Source organism: Nipponia nippon, unplaced genomic scaffold, assembly GCF_047370975.1.
Source record: "Nipponia nippon isolate SJK-2023a ecotype South Korea unplaced genomic scaffold, ASM4737097v1 scaffold_1, whole genome shotgun sequence".
In the NCBI taxonomy this organism is placed as follows: domain Eukaryota; kingdom Metazoa; phylum Chordata; class Aves; order Pelecaniformes; family Threskiornithidae; genus Nipponia; species Nipponia nippon.
Genome location: NW_028262290.1, coordinates 46,464,372 through 46,479,424, shown reverse-complemented (window position 1 = coordinate 46,479,424; position 15,053 = coordinate 46,464,372). Strand labels below are relative to the sequence as shown.

Below are 15,053 nucleotides of genomic sequence, written 5' to 3'. Positions count from 1 at the left end.
GTCGGAGATGAGGGATGCTCGTTGGCCACTCTAGGGTTAAATGCATTTTTCTTGTATTCACCCCCTATCCCCACCCTGCCCCCTGACGTTATCCAAGCAGTGGGGAATTTCTGCAATCATTAAGTGTGTTTATACTTTGGCTGTGTCACATACAAAGTTCCCTAAAACTGTGGTTTTTTTAATCTTCTGACAAATATATCAGCAGAAGTCTATAGTGTGGCCATCACCTCTGTTTTCAGAGGCCGTGCATTGGTCACTTCTTATCAACATTAAAATACTCATGATTTATTTCCACATTAGCTGCCTAGTATAAAATTCTGGCTCGAGCACGCCTGAGGTCTTTCTGACACTGCATTTTGGGCGTTCAGGGGATTTCACACTCAAGCGTTATAAATTACACTGCATGGCCTTTTTACTGCAGTAAGTGAGGCCTAGAGCAAGTAAGGAGAGAGGAACTGAAAATGAAAGCGCTGAGGAGGAAGGAACAACTAGATTTTGGAGAATGACATTTAGGCTTGTTGCTGTGCTCACTAGTGTTCACTCTACCTGGTTCACCACAGCAGAAATCAAAGTACTGGAATGCATGTGCTGGGGTAGGGTGGTGCCTTTTTCGTCTTCAGCACACCTGGGACTTGCTGTATTCTCCAGGTGAAGGGTGGGATCACCTTGTAGCCAAAGTTGGGTGGGAAATGGGGAACAGCAGGCTAATGTGGCACAGGAGCGGGTTGCCCTGAGAGGATGTGACATCGCCATCCTTGGAGATTTTCAAGGTTTGGCTAGGCTATGATCATGTCACCAAACATGACCTGATCTCGTGTTGGTGATGATCCTCCTCTAAGTGAGAGATTGGACTAGGTGACCTCCATAGGTCCCTTCCAGCCATTGCTTCTGTGGTTCTCAGTGCTTGAAGATCTATTACATCAGGTTTTGTAATTCGATGCTTTGGCACTAATTGCTGTCCTGGCTCTTTGCTTTGCTTAGTCTGCATATCACTTGTGAGTACTAGATTTCAGTACTTTCAACATACCATAGGTGGGTTTTTTTATCAATGCCATGCTGCTGACCTTTTATTCTTCAAGCTGCTTTTCTATTTGTATGCCTACTGCATATAAAATCTGCAAAGACAGCACAGATGCACAGGCACCTAATAACAGCAGCAGGTTCTTCTTCCTTGTTCTGTGTCACTGGATCCACGTCAGAGACCTCTTTGCTCAGAACGATGCAAGTGGGAAGAAGACGCTGGTGGCTTCCTGGACGTAAAGACGAGAGTCATGTTCATGGGCCACGCAGTGCTCAGAAACAGAGATGCAAGTGGAGGGAGCGCCATGCATATGGAATCCATATTGTGCCCTGTGGCCCCCAGGCTGTGCTAGATCAACCCAAGGAGCATGCGCTTTCTGAAAACCAGCGTCAAGCTGCTTTTGCCGAGGCCTGGCTCAGCCTCTATAAAGGTAAGGTACTGTGTGGAGGCAGGCTGTGTTTTCTGACCTTGAACCCTACCGCAGAGGTGAGAAGGGGTCTGAAGGGAGGCTGCCATGCTGTCCTCGCCTGCACTTCTCTCCTGTAGCTTTGCCAGTACATGTTTTAAACAGTTTTGGAGACTTCAATAAAGAAGCTTCTGTTCTTAGCCACTGGTGAAGAAATAAAAATATTTTTACAAGTTAGGGTAGCAGAGTGTTTTACTGCTCGCTGCGTAGCAGAGCAGGTAGGGTTATGTCTGGCAGCCAAAGACCTGCTATAGATTATTTTTATATTCTGTCACCATGTAGCATTTCTGGCTTCTCCACACTCTTGAGTGTTACTAAGACACTTACTGGCCTTTTTAGAAGAATGTATTTTGTTGCTTGTTTTGCAAAAGACTCAAAGGCAACTTTCTCCAGTGGGTTTACTGTTGCCAGATGAATGGAACATTTTTCAATAAAGTATGTTAACTGCAAATGTCTGTAGGTTGGTTACTGAAAGCAAAATTTGAGTATATTTGAAAACCTGGCAGAAAGAATAAATAAAACCTCCTGTCTTGGTGTTCAGAGGACCATGGCAAATTGGCAGACTAATTTGAGCTTTGCCAGAGATTGCTCTCTGTGTATGTTAATGTATACATCTGATTTAAATCCAAGTAGTTTCTCAGCGATCCAAGTGCTGCACAGTTGGTGTTTAGTTATTGATTGTATTCACCTTACAAGCTCTCTGTCAATCCAGAGTCTATATCATGAGCATAATCATGTAAACTAAGCTTTCAGCAAAGTGTCATTTCAGTCTGAAAGGTTAATAAAGATTAGTTAAAATTTCGTAAAATCACTTCATGCAGAAAAAAAAATCTGAGGTATAAACCCAAACTCCAGAATTTTTCAGTTTTATTAAAATATCAGCATGTGCCTCTGAGAACATATTAGAAATAGTCATAGTGCTTCTATTTGACCTGCCACCTTAAAACCCATCTTAAGAGAGAGCTAGATTTGGGGTCACTTTTTTTAAGATGTTGGTAGATCTGCCCAAATATATTTTGCTCTTTTGCATCTAAGAGCCTTGAGGTCATACAGAGCTGTTTAGAGACTGTGCCCATAGTCATGCTTGCTGGTTTCTGTTTAGAGGAAACAATTTGTAAACAGTTGGATAGTTTGTTTTTCTAATGTGGTAAATGTGTGAGTCTTGATCCACTGTGGGGACATGAGGGTAGGTTTTACTGCGGTGAAGTTCAGATCTGCTTCTGAGGATGACCAGCATTGCTCTGTGGTTAGCGTCAAACTTTGAAGCACGTTGCGATTTAGGCAAGGGGAGAGATGCAGAAATCATACACATATACAGAGGGAAAGGGACTGGGTGGGGGGGAAGAAACCCTTTTCAGTGAAGGGGAGGAAGAGATGAGGGGTCGTGTGGTGGTGGTGCTGGCAGTGCCAGCAGTTCGGTGCTACTGCCTTGGCAGGTTTTTCTTCCCTTCTTGTTTCTGACCCAAGCAAGATTTTGAGAGGACGTGCCATCAAATGGTTTCTCTGTGCAGGAGAAAGCTGGGGATGTGCGGTGCAGCTTGGCAGGTGTTTTGCCGTCCCCTCCCGTGAAGCTGTAAGCGGGGACATAGAGCTTGGTAACTCGGACACCCTGGTGCTTGGGGGTGGAAATCCAGGCGGAGCAGCGGGCACAGGGACAGGGGAAAAAAGAGCTTCAATGAACTTAGACCTTCTCATGCCGCCTTTTTTTATGATTGGGAGTCCATGATTTCGGACATCCTTGTATTGTCATACCATTTAACGTTTATGCGCGTTTTTGTTAATAAAGCGCCCACCGTGTCCACGACACGACCGGTCCGTGTGCGCGGCGGCCCGTGGGGCGGGCGGACGGGGGCCAGCTCGGTGCGGGGGCGGTGGCCGCCAGCCCGGGCGCGCCGAGCCGGGGAAGGAGGGTGCCGAGGGGAGCCGGGCGCCGCTGCCCTGCCTCGGTTCTGCTGCCGCCACCTGGGCGCTGTCCCTGCGCTTCCAGGTCTCGGTTGTTCTCGTAAAACGGGGGCCGCCGCCGTCGGAGGGAGAGGCGGGCAGGGGCGCGGCGCGGCTCCCGGAGGGGAGAGGGACGCGTCTCGGTGCGGCGGGAGGACGCCGTGACCGGCGGGGGGGGTGGGGTGCGCGGGGCTGCCCCTGGCGCTTTGTCTGCCGGCAGCGCGGAGGGCCGCCCCCCCTCCCCGCACGGACGGGGGCGAGCGGCTCTTTGTGTGGGGGGCGCGGGGCGGAGCGGGCCGGGGGCGGCCCACCCTCGCTCCCCTCTCCGGCGCGGCCCTCCCCGGGGCGGCCCACCCCCACCCCCGCTCCCCTCCCCGGGGCGGCCGCGGCGAGGCGCGGAGGAGTCGGCCGGTTGCCATGGCGAGGCGGTCACGTGGGGCGGCGGCGGCGGCGGGGCTGACGTGCGGGGCGGGGCGGCGCGGTCGGGCGGGCGGCGAGAGTCGGCTGCTGCCGCCACCTTCCCCAGCACCAGCAGCGCGGGGCTCGGCGGAGCCGCGGCAGCGCCAATGCCCGGACCGACCCAAGCCCTGTCCCCAAATGGCGAGAACAATAACGACATCATCCAGGATAACGGGACCATCATCCCCTTCAGGAAGCACACGGTGCGGGGGGAGCGCTCCTACAGGTACTGCGGCGGTTAGCGGGGCGGCGGCGGCCGGGGCGGGGGGGCGGTTGCATAAGGCGGGCGGGCTGCAGCCGCCACCCGCCGCCCACCCGGCCCCCACCGGGCCCCGGGCCCCGCCGGAGCGGGCGGACGGGGGCTGCGGCGTGCGGCGGCGCTGGCATTGTCCGGCTGGGAAGCCTTCGGTGAATAGGCGGGATGGCTGCGGGGCTCGCCGCTCCCGGGCGGAAGAAAGGCGGGTTAGGAATAATAAAATAATAATTAAAAAAACACAACAAAAGGAAAAAAAGGAAAGGGGGGGGGGAAGGAAAGAAAGAAAGAAGGACCCCCGCGCAGGCAGCCGGCTGCCCCTGGGAAGAGCCGCAGCACCTCGCTGCGGATCTCGGAGGCGGCGCCGTGCGGGAGGCGGCGGCCGGGGATGGCGGGGAGCGGGCAGCCCCTGCCCGGCCGGCGGCTGGGAGACCGCACCGGGCTCTGCCCCGGGGTGGGGGGACGCCCCCTCCCCCAGGGCACCGGGCCGGGGCTGACAGCCATCCCCCGGGGCTTTTGGGGAGGGGGGGCGGCTCCATCCGCCGCCCCCGCCCGCCGCGGGGGTCGGAGCCAGCCCCATCTTGTATTTATCTATCGTTTTTCTTTTTTCTTTTTTTTTTTTTTTTTTTTGTGGGGGGGGTACGTCCTTTGTCGCAGTTGTAGGCATTTTTGATGAATCGCTTGGCATGCGCTGCTGGCAGCGCTTCTGCATCAACATCTCTGACAATATGTCCCGGCAGATAAGCTCGTTAAAATTGTTTGCATTGTTTGATAAGGGTCGCGGCGCAGCCCGGAACGCAACTGGTTTTATGTGCTCCTTGGTGCCGACTGGAAGGGTGATAATACGGCCGGTAGCTCCCCTTATGTTAATATACAGTTATTTTAAATGCTGCCTGGATGACAGCAAGCGATGCCTCTGCAGAGAACACGCCCCTTAAAGCTGATTTTCAAACAGCAGGAAATGATGCTGCTTTCAAATATCTGACTAAAGCGGCGAGTTGTATGCTCGATTAGATGACAACAAATGTGGATGACTTGGCTTGTTTTTCTGAAGAAAATCGCGATATTTTTTCTTTTGCTGAGGAGTAACAGGGCTGCTACCGGCATAGCTGACCATTAATAACCTCAGCAGTGAGTCTCGTTTTTGATCACGCACTGAAGGGTGATCGTGAAATGCATCGGAGATGCAAGAGTGTGGTTTGTTTGAATACCGCAAAATTTAGTCTTCCCCTCTCTCTGAATCTCTTGATACTTTCTGTAACGAAGCCCTGATGGAGACATTTAGCACAAAGTAGCAAAATTGCTTTTGCAAAGACGTATTTCTACTTGCAGAAAGATTGGTGCTTTCACTTCCTATATCCGAATTTCAGCTGAGCAGTACAAGATTCTGGTTTAGAGGAAAGCTATGTTTCCATGATGCACCTAAGCAGAAATATGGATTGGATTTGAAATGAATTGTCATGCATCTATCTTTAGTTATTCTGACGTGTGTCATAGGTGCTACTGATTGCTATCTGACTGCTCTCCTTCCAAAGGGTTCTTTGGAAAACCTCTGTTGAATGGGGTTCTCCATTATCCTTTTGCAATATGTTTGCAAGTAATTTTCTGCAGCCATCAAGAAGTCAGTTTTTCTTGCCCTTCTGCCTGTCATATCATACTTTGAACTATGCCTAGAAAAGACATTTTGCGAGGCTGCTGTGTTAAGCACATGATGACAGAAATGATTATATCATTTGCCCCATTTTCCAGAAACTGTGAAGTTATTCTGCATCTGAATAGTCTTTCATCCAGAGGAGTACTCCTTAGTCTTGTAGAGCTTTGTATCCATTTGTATCCATACCTAGAGCAATAGAAAGGAATGCAGAACTACTAATGCTAACGTTGCATGTTATTTTGGTGCAGTAAATAAATAATCCAATTATTTTTTTTCCAGAAATAAACCTTTAATGCACAAATAAAAATCTCCTCTGGGGAATCCTATTTAGGTTCTCTTTTGCTTGTTGAAGCCTACCCTGATCTAGAGAGTCATGGCATCCAAATCTGGTGATTTCCTCCTTTCTCCAGTGGGGAGAATGCTTTGTTTTAATCTGTAGCTTTAAGTACTTTGTGAAGTAAATGTCAACCATAACAGAAAGAAACCTTAAAGAAAATGTGAAAACTGGTGAAACTTCTCCTTGATACTGGAATACAATGTGCTTTTAACTTCCATAAAAATATTTAATAGCTAGGCTAGTTTGGTCCTTGCTAAGTTTGAGCTGAAGCAGAAGGTCACTAAATATAACAGATTAATACCATCAGTAGTATGCCTACCGCCATGCTGGACTGTCGGTGCCATGCTGACTTTGAAGCAGACTTATGGAGCAGCCTGTACAACTTCACCATATGACACATCAAGTTGCTATGCCTTTGATTGTCGGGCTGGTTTGTTCCATCTGCATCTAGAAATATGGAATAAATATGTCATTAAACACAGCCTGAAGCATGACATCAGATCAGCAGTTGTACAGATCTAGAAATACGTACTTTGCTTGCAATACACTTCTGCATACTGTAGCTTTGCTCTTAAGTTAAACTGCGCCTACCATATATATAGGGGTTCAGTGCTTGCCTTTCACTTATCTCTCCTCTAATATCAGAAATGTTTTCTCACTTTTACTTTTAACATGCTGTGTTTCATAAAAATTAGTGTTTGTTGATCAGAATAAATTTGTGTTTACCGGTTTAGATGTTCTTGTTTAGATGTTCTCAGACCTAAAAAAACCCAACCAACCAACCAAACAAAAAAACCCAAAAAAACTTTACTGTTTCAAATTCCAGCTCCTACCAAAGATTTGATATCCAGCTCCCGAAGCAGATTTAAAGAGGTGAAGTTTATACCCTTTTGCAGGCGAGGAAGCTGACACGAAAGGAGTTGCCCTGAGTTATCCACCACGTTGAGGACGCAGCAGGGAACTGAACCTATACCACATGAGTCCCAACCATGTGCTCTGTATGCAAAGCCACAAATAGTTTTGCCAAGTCTTCCAAAGGACATATTATATTTTGCAGACTGGGACATACAGGCCCGAGGTGTTAAGTTTCTCATCCAGCTTTACTTAGCTCATAAATGGAAACCAGGCACTTTGGCATAAAATGTAGTCACAGGGAGATGTTACCTTTTGGAGTAAATAGCTGTAATCAATCTGTATTTCTCTAGTAAAATGCTGTTTCAGGTGCTCCGGATCAGGAGACTGACTTCAAAATTTGGTTGGAACTGAGGTGTCATTTTGTTGGCCAAAATAGATTTGGGCTCGTTTCTGAGAACGGCATTACATTTAATTATAGTTTTACTTGAATGTTCAAAGACGACTGAAAAAATTCAATGAGAAACCAAATCAACAGCTGTGTGGAGAATTTTTTTAAGCAGGGCATGTCTGCAGTGCTCTTGTGTGGTTGTTCAGCTCATCCTGTTTTTAAAAGCTAGCTGTACAAAGAGTTTGAATATTTCCAGGTTTGAATGGCATACCTAGCATAAACAACTCCCGTCTAAAAGGGACAAACTGTTGTACCCTCCTTAGCAGGATACCACACCTAACTTTTGGGTTATCTGTATGCTGCTAGACAAATGGTTTTCTGGTCCTTCATACACTGGCTATATTTAGTTTTATACCCAGAACTTTCACGAAGGGGCGGGGGGGAGGGGGGGCTAATTTCCTAATCATTTTTCTTCAAATCACTAAGCTAAAAGACAAAAAAAACAACCCTTCTGAGACAAAAGGGAGAGACAAAACAAAACAAAAAATCCTTTCCTATCTATGAGTATGTACCTTTCTAATGGTATCTGTTTTAAATATTTGGTTTTCCTAAGTGTCACCTTCCTTTTAGAAATAATTAAGCTGCTGATGTGCAGCGGTGCAGTGCATAATAATGAAAGCTGGACGGAAGCGGTGATTTCCTCACCCGCTGCTGAAATAAACTGTGGGGTGTTACAGAGTGTGTCTGGCCGTCTTAGTTTACTGCAGTGGGATCTGGTAACTTCCACACTGAAAGTCGAGGTTTAAGTTATAGCAAAGTCTGGTTTGGTCTTTGCCTTCCCAACTCCCGACGAATTGCTGGACAGAGGCTGGCCCCGCGCGGCAGAGAGCATCCTTCCCTCGGCAGGACGCGTCCCTGCCCCTGTCTCGGGCGACTCTGTGCCTTCCACATGTGTGCAGCTTTACTCAGGGTACAAAGGGAGACTTACGGCTTCGCCGTACTCTGCAGAAGGCGTTTTTTGCTCTAAAATTAGGTTCCATTGAATGTAGTAAGCAGGTAGTTCTGCTGAAGTAGAAAAGATCGTTTGTGTTGTTAAAATTAATAGATTAAGGCCCAAACTTTTCTTGCTGAGAACGGGGAAGAAGACACAGAGTAAAAGCAATGAGTTGTCATCTCACTTCATAGTACAGACGGGTGCGACTGTCTTCATCCTCTGAAACTGTAAATGCTAGTCAAAGCAAATGCTACTAAATATATTAGTAACTGAAACATTATTTCCAGAGGCATTTGCTCTTGGCCTAACTGCTCCTATTGCAGATCATGAGAATTTTGCCCTAGATTTCACTGGAAGCAGGAGAAAGGCAATAGTGCTTGTTTAAAAACAAACAAACAAACAAACAAAAAACGAAAAAACAAACCATAAATCACACCCCATAAATTTGGTTCGAGCTTTTCTAAAAGCGGTGTTTGTGATAACCCCCTTGTCTGTCAAGCATCTGGATTGCAACAAGATAGTTACTAGCTATGCAAGAGAAGACCATCCTGGTGGCTTACAGCCAGCGGCTACTAGCCAGCATAAGGGGTACCATGCAGAAATCTTTCCTTGGTTCCTGTGAGCATAGGTACCCTCTATTTTATCTTCTTTCACTTTCGTAAAGCTGGCTTCCTGCCGCTGCTGCTCTTCTTTAATCCTGTTTACTGATTAGGGGGTACTCTGCCTAGGGAGAGCTGTTTTGGTTGAGTATTTTCTGCTGGGCAGGTCCATCTCTCCAAAAGTACAGGGTGAAACTGTTTGAGGATAACTGGGAATCACATGTGAGTGCATGTAAATGTCTCAGAGGGTTATAAGGATGACTGCTCAATACTGTATCGGTAGTTTGAAGCCTAGATAGTCTGTGCCTGCATTATTGGGCTACCTCTCTTGGCCTATATTTAGATCTTCCTTGAAGGAAATATCTTCACAGTGTCATGGGAGTTGAGGGTATTTGTTAAAATCAGGGGCCAAGAGAGAAGGAGCTTTATGGAGGGGGGGAAAAAAGAAAACAACACTCCACCGACAACCCAGTCTGTGTAAGGAAATGAAAGTAACTTTCAGACAGCAGCATCTTCTCAGCTTGCACCCAAGTGCTCTCGCCAAAAAGGTCTGCGTACACCTAATTTGCACCCAGCCTCCGTGGGCTTTGGAAACATCCTGTTGGTGGGAGGCTGCATTCTGGTTTTTGAGGCGTGATGTGTTTTTTTTTTAAACTACCTTGTTGAGCTGCATAGCAACAGCACTGTGTTTCTGGCATGGTAACAAAAAAAAGGAGTGAGTTTAGGATGTGCGAGAACTGAACCTGATGCTGTCACTTTTAGAAACAGACATTTTGGCTTCTGCCTAGTTTCTTCGATCTAGCCTCCCTGGAAAACAGGCACTGAAAAATATGCTGCGTTGTGAAAGAAAGGTGATTTGGAGGTGGGGCTGTGGACCAAGAGAGCCTGATTAAAGCTATTTCTTTGAGTTTTTCCTTTGCTGCACAAATGGCTAGTTTGAGGGAGATGCAGCTACCTCATGACAGGCAGGCTGGACCCCAGGAATGTTCTCCCAGGTGACATACCTGTTCTAGCTTTTTGAGATATAAAACTTGTTTTGGGAGGCAGTAAGAAAAAATAAATGTAGTAGGTCTACATTTCAAGCCTTGGCATTTGAATGAGTGACTTTTTAAAAATATCTTCAGAGGTTTTGGCTTTGGGGTTTGTGGGGGGAGGCTAGTTTAATTTGACAGTCTTCTCCTTCCTCATGCCCAAAGCTAATTATAGCAAAGGCTTGGTAAGGAAGAAGATAAATCGTGTGCCAGCTTTTCATTTTGGAGATGCAACTTTCAGCCTTTGTTTGATAATTGAAAACGAGTGGTCTCGCCACATCTGTTCTCAATCACGCAAACCGCCGAGCGGGATGGCACGAAGGCCATAGCGCGGCGTAAGCGTGGTGGCGGCGGCAGCAAGACTCGCGCTGCACCGGGACAGCGTTCGGGTACTTGCGTCCTCCTCGCTCCCTGAATCCTGGCCTCCAGCTAGCGGCACCGATCGCTTGCTTCCCGTATCAGTGCTAGGGAATGTAAATGGAAAACATCCGTCTTTCTTCTGTGGATGGCGTTAGCTGAGCGCTGCGTAGCTGTTTGGATCTTGCTCAGATCTCTGCTGCCTGACTCACCAATAAAGCATCTTCTTCATATTTTTTCATTATAATTAGGTGGGAGGGGAAGGGGAATATCAGCTATGAAAGTTTACTGCATTTTACTGTTGGGGTTTGAAAAGCGGTGTCTTTTTTCTTTTTAACGTGATTCTGTTGTCTTAATGCTATCACATATTTAATTCAAAATTAAAATCTTGCCTGTGGTATTTTGACAGAAGTTTGTCCAGTTTTCTGGTGGTATACTAAGTTATTAAATATTTGATAGAGAAGGCTCTGTATACTGAAAGCACACCCATTACATGGCTCAGCTTAAGCACTCTGGAATGATTTCTTGTTTCCCGTAGAGCACCATGCTTAGTGAAGGGTGCTTTTCTGTTAAATCTTTTTTTTTTTTTGCTATGCTATCCAAACAGGAAATGTAAACATTCATCAGTGAGTCGAGACGTAAGGACGTAGCTTCCGTAGGAAATCCTGCAACTGTGCCAAATCATTCTGCCTGGAGAGGAATATGCCATGCAGGTGGTGGTCTTGATCTTCTGGCCTTGGCATACGGCCGCCTTGCGTTGCTCACTCGTGTTGACTGGGGGAGGGAAGGGGTTTGAACTGTGGGTGAGGTGGTGGAAGATGGAGCCTGTGAATCTGGGTCCTGCATGGGTGGCGGGGCAAGGACAGAAATATTGATGTGAGCTCGTGTGAATTTAAACAGAAACTTAGAGTGGTCTGGAACAATATTTAAACAAGCTATGCAAACTGAAAAACTCTCAGTTTGGAGTTTGGGATTTCTTCTGTGTAAAATGGACCCTTCTTCTCCAGTGTGGCCGTTGACAGAGTAAAGGAATAGCTTATTTTGCTCTAATGGTATAGTGTAAAGCAATGCTGTGTGTCCCATTTTTCCATATGGTTGTGTGTATTGTTTCAGAGGTTTAATTTTCAATATTATGTTTCTTGGCAATTTGGAACCCCGAGAGCTAGTTAGCGAGATCCGTGGACTTCAGTTTTATCTTTTAGGAGTAACTGAAGTGAATGTCCCCCCTACAGCAGGGTTCCTTAGTACCGTACAGATTTCCTACCCAAGCAGCTGTAATTATTCAGAGATGCACATGAATGCAAATTCCTGTCACTCTGGAATGTAGTGTTGATGCTCGGAAGGGCTTGCTGGCAATATGTATTAAACAATTTTGGGGGAATGAAAATTCATTTTAGGCAAATTTTACATGGTTGTTATGCTTCGCTTCTTAAGGTTAATCTGTGTGGAGCTAGTCCAGTAATATTATGAATAGGAAGCACTGAAATATTTGAAGTAGAATATGCATTTGCTTTATTTATGGATTCAGTGTTATACAAATCATAGCTTATTAAAATAACTATAGAATCTGTGAGTAATTGTTTGTATGGAAGTGAAGTACGTAACCCAGTGATAGGAAAGTCCCACGGGAGCTTTCGTATACAGAAAGACTATGGTGTGTAAGAGTGCTGAGAACATGGAGGCAGTGAAATGATAATTGGTTGAATAGAAGGGATACATTTTCCTAAAAGGACAGCATTCACATGTAAATAGCCATTCTGTTGGAAACCTTGTTATGCAGAATGGCATTAATTATATTTTACTGAATTATTGCTTGGGGTCCATCCTGTACTAACGTTTCAAAGTTATGCAAGATGCAGATTCTGAATCAGGATCTGAAAACACTGTTTTCAGTCAACACATTCGTGTTCTGCTAGTTGTCAGACTCAAGGAGGCATAAGGAGTATTTTCTTTTTTTTCCTTTAATATATATTTCTGCCTGCAGAAGTTTGGCTCTCCAATGTACATTTTTAATCTGCCGTTCCCAAGTGTGAAATGAGTTTCACAGCAACGGGGATGGTGTAGAACTGCCTTGTCCCTTAAGCAACTCTATTTTTAATACGGTGAGGTGTTTTTTTCCACTACCACCTTAGGCACCCCCTCTCTAATCGTTCCTGAAGTGCTATACAATATGGACCTGGTGGTGCTGGTGAACAAGATGAACATGAGTCAGCAGTGCGCTCTCGCAGGGAAGAAGGCCAAGCCCATGCTGGGCTGCATTAGCAGGCATGCAGCCAGCAGCTCCGGGGAAGTGCTTATTCTCCTCTGGTGCTTCTGAGACCACATCTCACATACTGTGTCCGAATTTGGCCTCTCCAATTTGAGAAAGATGGTGACATACTGAAGTGAGTGGGGCGGAGGGCCACCAGAATGGTCAGGGGGCTGGAGCACGTGAGCTGGGTTTGGTCAGCCTGGAAAAGAGAGAGCTCAGGGGAGGGGAATATCTCATTGCAGTCTTTAGCTGTCTAATGGCAGGGGCGTGTAGAGAAGATGGAGCCAGGTTCTTCTCTGAGGTGCAGAGGGAGAGGATGACAGGCAATGGCAGTCAGCAGCTGCAACAGTAGAAATCGCTTTAGATATTGGGAGAAAAGTTTTCACAGTGGGGGCAGTCAAACACTGGAAGAGGTTATCCAGAGAGGCTGTGGAAAATCTGTTCTTGGAGAGACTCGAAACTCAGCTAGATGGGACCATCGGCAGCCTTCTCGTGCTGGCTCTGCTGTGAACAGGAGGTTGGAGCAATTATCTGTGGAGTTCCCCGCCTACCTGAGTCACTTTATGATCCTATTCTGTAACTCTAACAGGCATAAACAGCTCTTGAGTTCAAAACGCAGCACGCAAAACAAAGTCATGAAATCAGGCGCTTTAGAAGTGAAAGGAATATCATATGGCAACAAATTTAGTACTGCCACCAAGGTGAAATCATCCTATCGTCAAAAGTTTCAAACGGAAAAGGAAAACGTGTGTATCCAGTCTCAGTTTGACTGCATCAATTTCAACTGGTTTCTAGCTTAATTCTTGCAAAAGCTATATATCTGCTGCTGCTGCTGCAGTGTATTCACTACTTCATACTGCATTCTCTAAATCACTGGGAGCAACTTCTGCAATTTAGTACCCAGGGATGACCAAAAGGTCATAGACACACAGGAGAGCAAAGGGATAGTTTTGCTATGTTGTAAAATTAATTATGTACGTTGCAATTAAAGATTATGTCTTGAAGTTAAAAGCTGATAAATCACTCCCTCTGCTTTTAATGAATTGTGTATTTTTTTAAGCAGAAAATGTTAACATTATTGATAAGTTAGATCTGCAGAAAATGTTTAACTATAAGCACAGCTCTTAAACTGTCAGATGTGTGCTTGGTGTGACGTGCTTTTACAGGGAGTGGTACAGAACCGTCTTGTCACATGACCTACAGCAACATCGAGAGGGTGGAAGAAACTCAATATTCACATTGCAGCACAGGTCATTACCTTCTTAACTGCACTTATATGTAGTCAAAGGTAATTCAAGCAATAATTTTTTTTTTGCCTTGTTTATTGTGGGAGTTGAACTTGGTAATGTCACTGTTTGCCAGCTGGACGCAATAACTTTAGGAATTGACCTCAAGATATTCCATGAAAGGAGGCCAAATCCTATTAAACGGAACATCTATGCTTCTCTTAGCTTAAGGTACAAGGCTTTACTGGGGCTCGTAGATAAAGACTGTTGTAACTGCCAGTAATTCTGTTCTTACAATCACAGTTGCACCAAAGGAGTAAGCACCATCTAAAGAATATTATTTGGGAAAACAAAGCTTTGGGGATTTCCCCCTTTAGATAGGCAGGAGATTTTAAAAGCTAAAAGCTAAAATCTAAAAGAAACTGCCAGCTTCACAGACCTTCAAAGACCAACATGGTTGAAAAAATCCATTTTGGGGAAGCTTTACTTGATGCTGGTAGTCTCAGCAATTGCCTCGGTAGTGCAACAATGGTAAAATAAGTTTGTGGTTACTGGCACACAGCAAGAATAATACATTACATAAATCACAGATGGTTGAGCTAGCATGTTCATAAAGGGCAATTTACTCCGTGAAGGATTAGTGAATTCTAGTTTTAGTTGCTCCAAAATTAATTTAGCAGTTAAGCAATTGCACTTAGAAGTTCAGCCCTATTCTAGATAGTCCTTGGTAGGATTAATTCTTAAGTGCAAGTCATTTACTGATAATATCTTGAGCACCAGAATAATTTCAGAGTGTCTCCTTGTCTGTTATAGTATTAACTCGTGAGAATGAGGGAAGAGGTCAAGTTACTTTAGTATCCAAACCCAAAATTAAGTGTTGTGGCTGGTAGTGTTAACACTTGAAATCTTTATAATATTAATAATGATCTGTTGGGAGTTTGTACAAGCCGAAGACAGGGGTATTTATTTGGGCCTATTTCAACAAACTCAGCAATGTCAAAACTTTGAGATTTTGTATTATTTTTGGTCTAGCTTTCGCCAGCAGCGGAGGGAGAAGTGGAAGAGACGTTGAATGCAGAGCCTAGTAGAAGGCTACATAGCGTGTTGGCCCAGTGGTCTGCAGAGGCAGTGCTGGCAGGGGATGTGCACATGGTTCAGGTCGCAGCCATCTGCTGGAGAGCTTGGTCCTAGAAACCTGCCCACCCAGTGCCCTGCACACCT

The 15,053-nt window shown here is 45.8% G+C and overlaps 1 protein-coding gene across 4 annotated transcripts in view; it reads left to right on the top strand.

The window, feature by feature from the left end:
* The window catches only part of MAPRE2 (microtubule associated protein RP/EB family member 2), a 100,945-nt gene that overhangs the window by 38,584 nt on the left and 47,308 nt on the right, over positions 1–15,053 (top strand). Inside the window, exon 1 of one of the 4 annotated variants that reach the window (XM_087753839.1) lies at positions 3,877–4,113. The exons of 2 other annotated variants lie outside the window; for them this stretch is intronic. In XM_087753839.1, coding sequence (XP_087609965.1) covers positions 3,995–4,113 — 119 coding nt within the window. In that variant the 5' untranslated portion in view covers positions 3,877–3,994. Of the gene's footprint in view, positions 1–3,876; positions 4,114–15,053 lie in introns of those variants that run through there. One more of the 4 variants, XM_087753855.1, reaches the window with a different exon arrangement.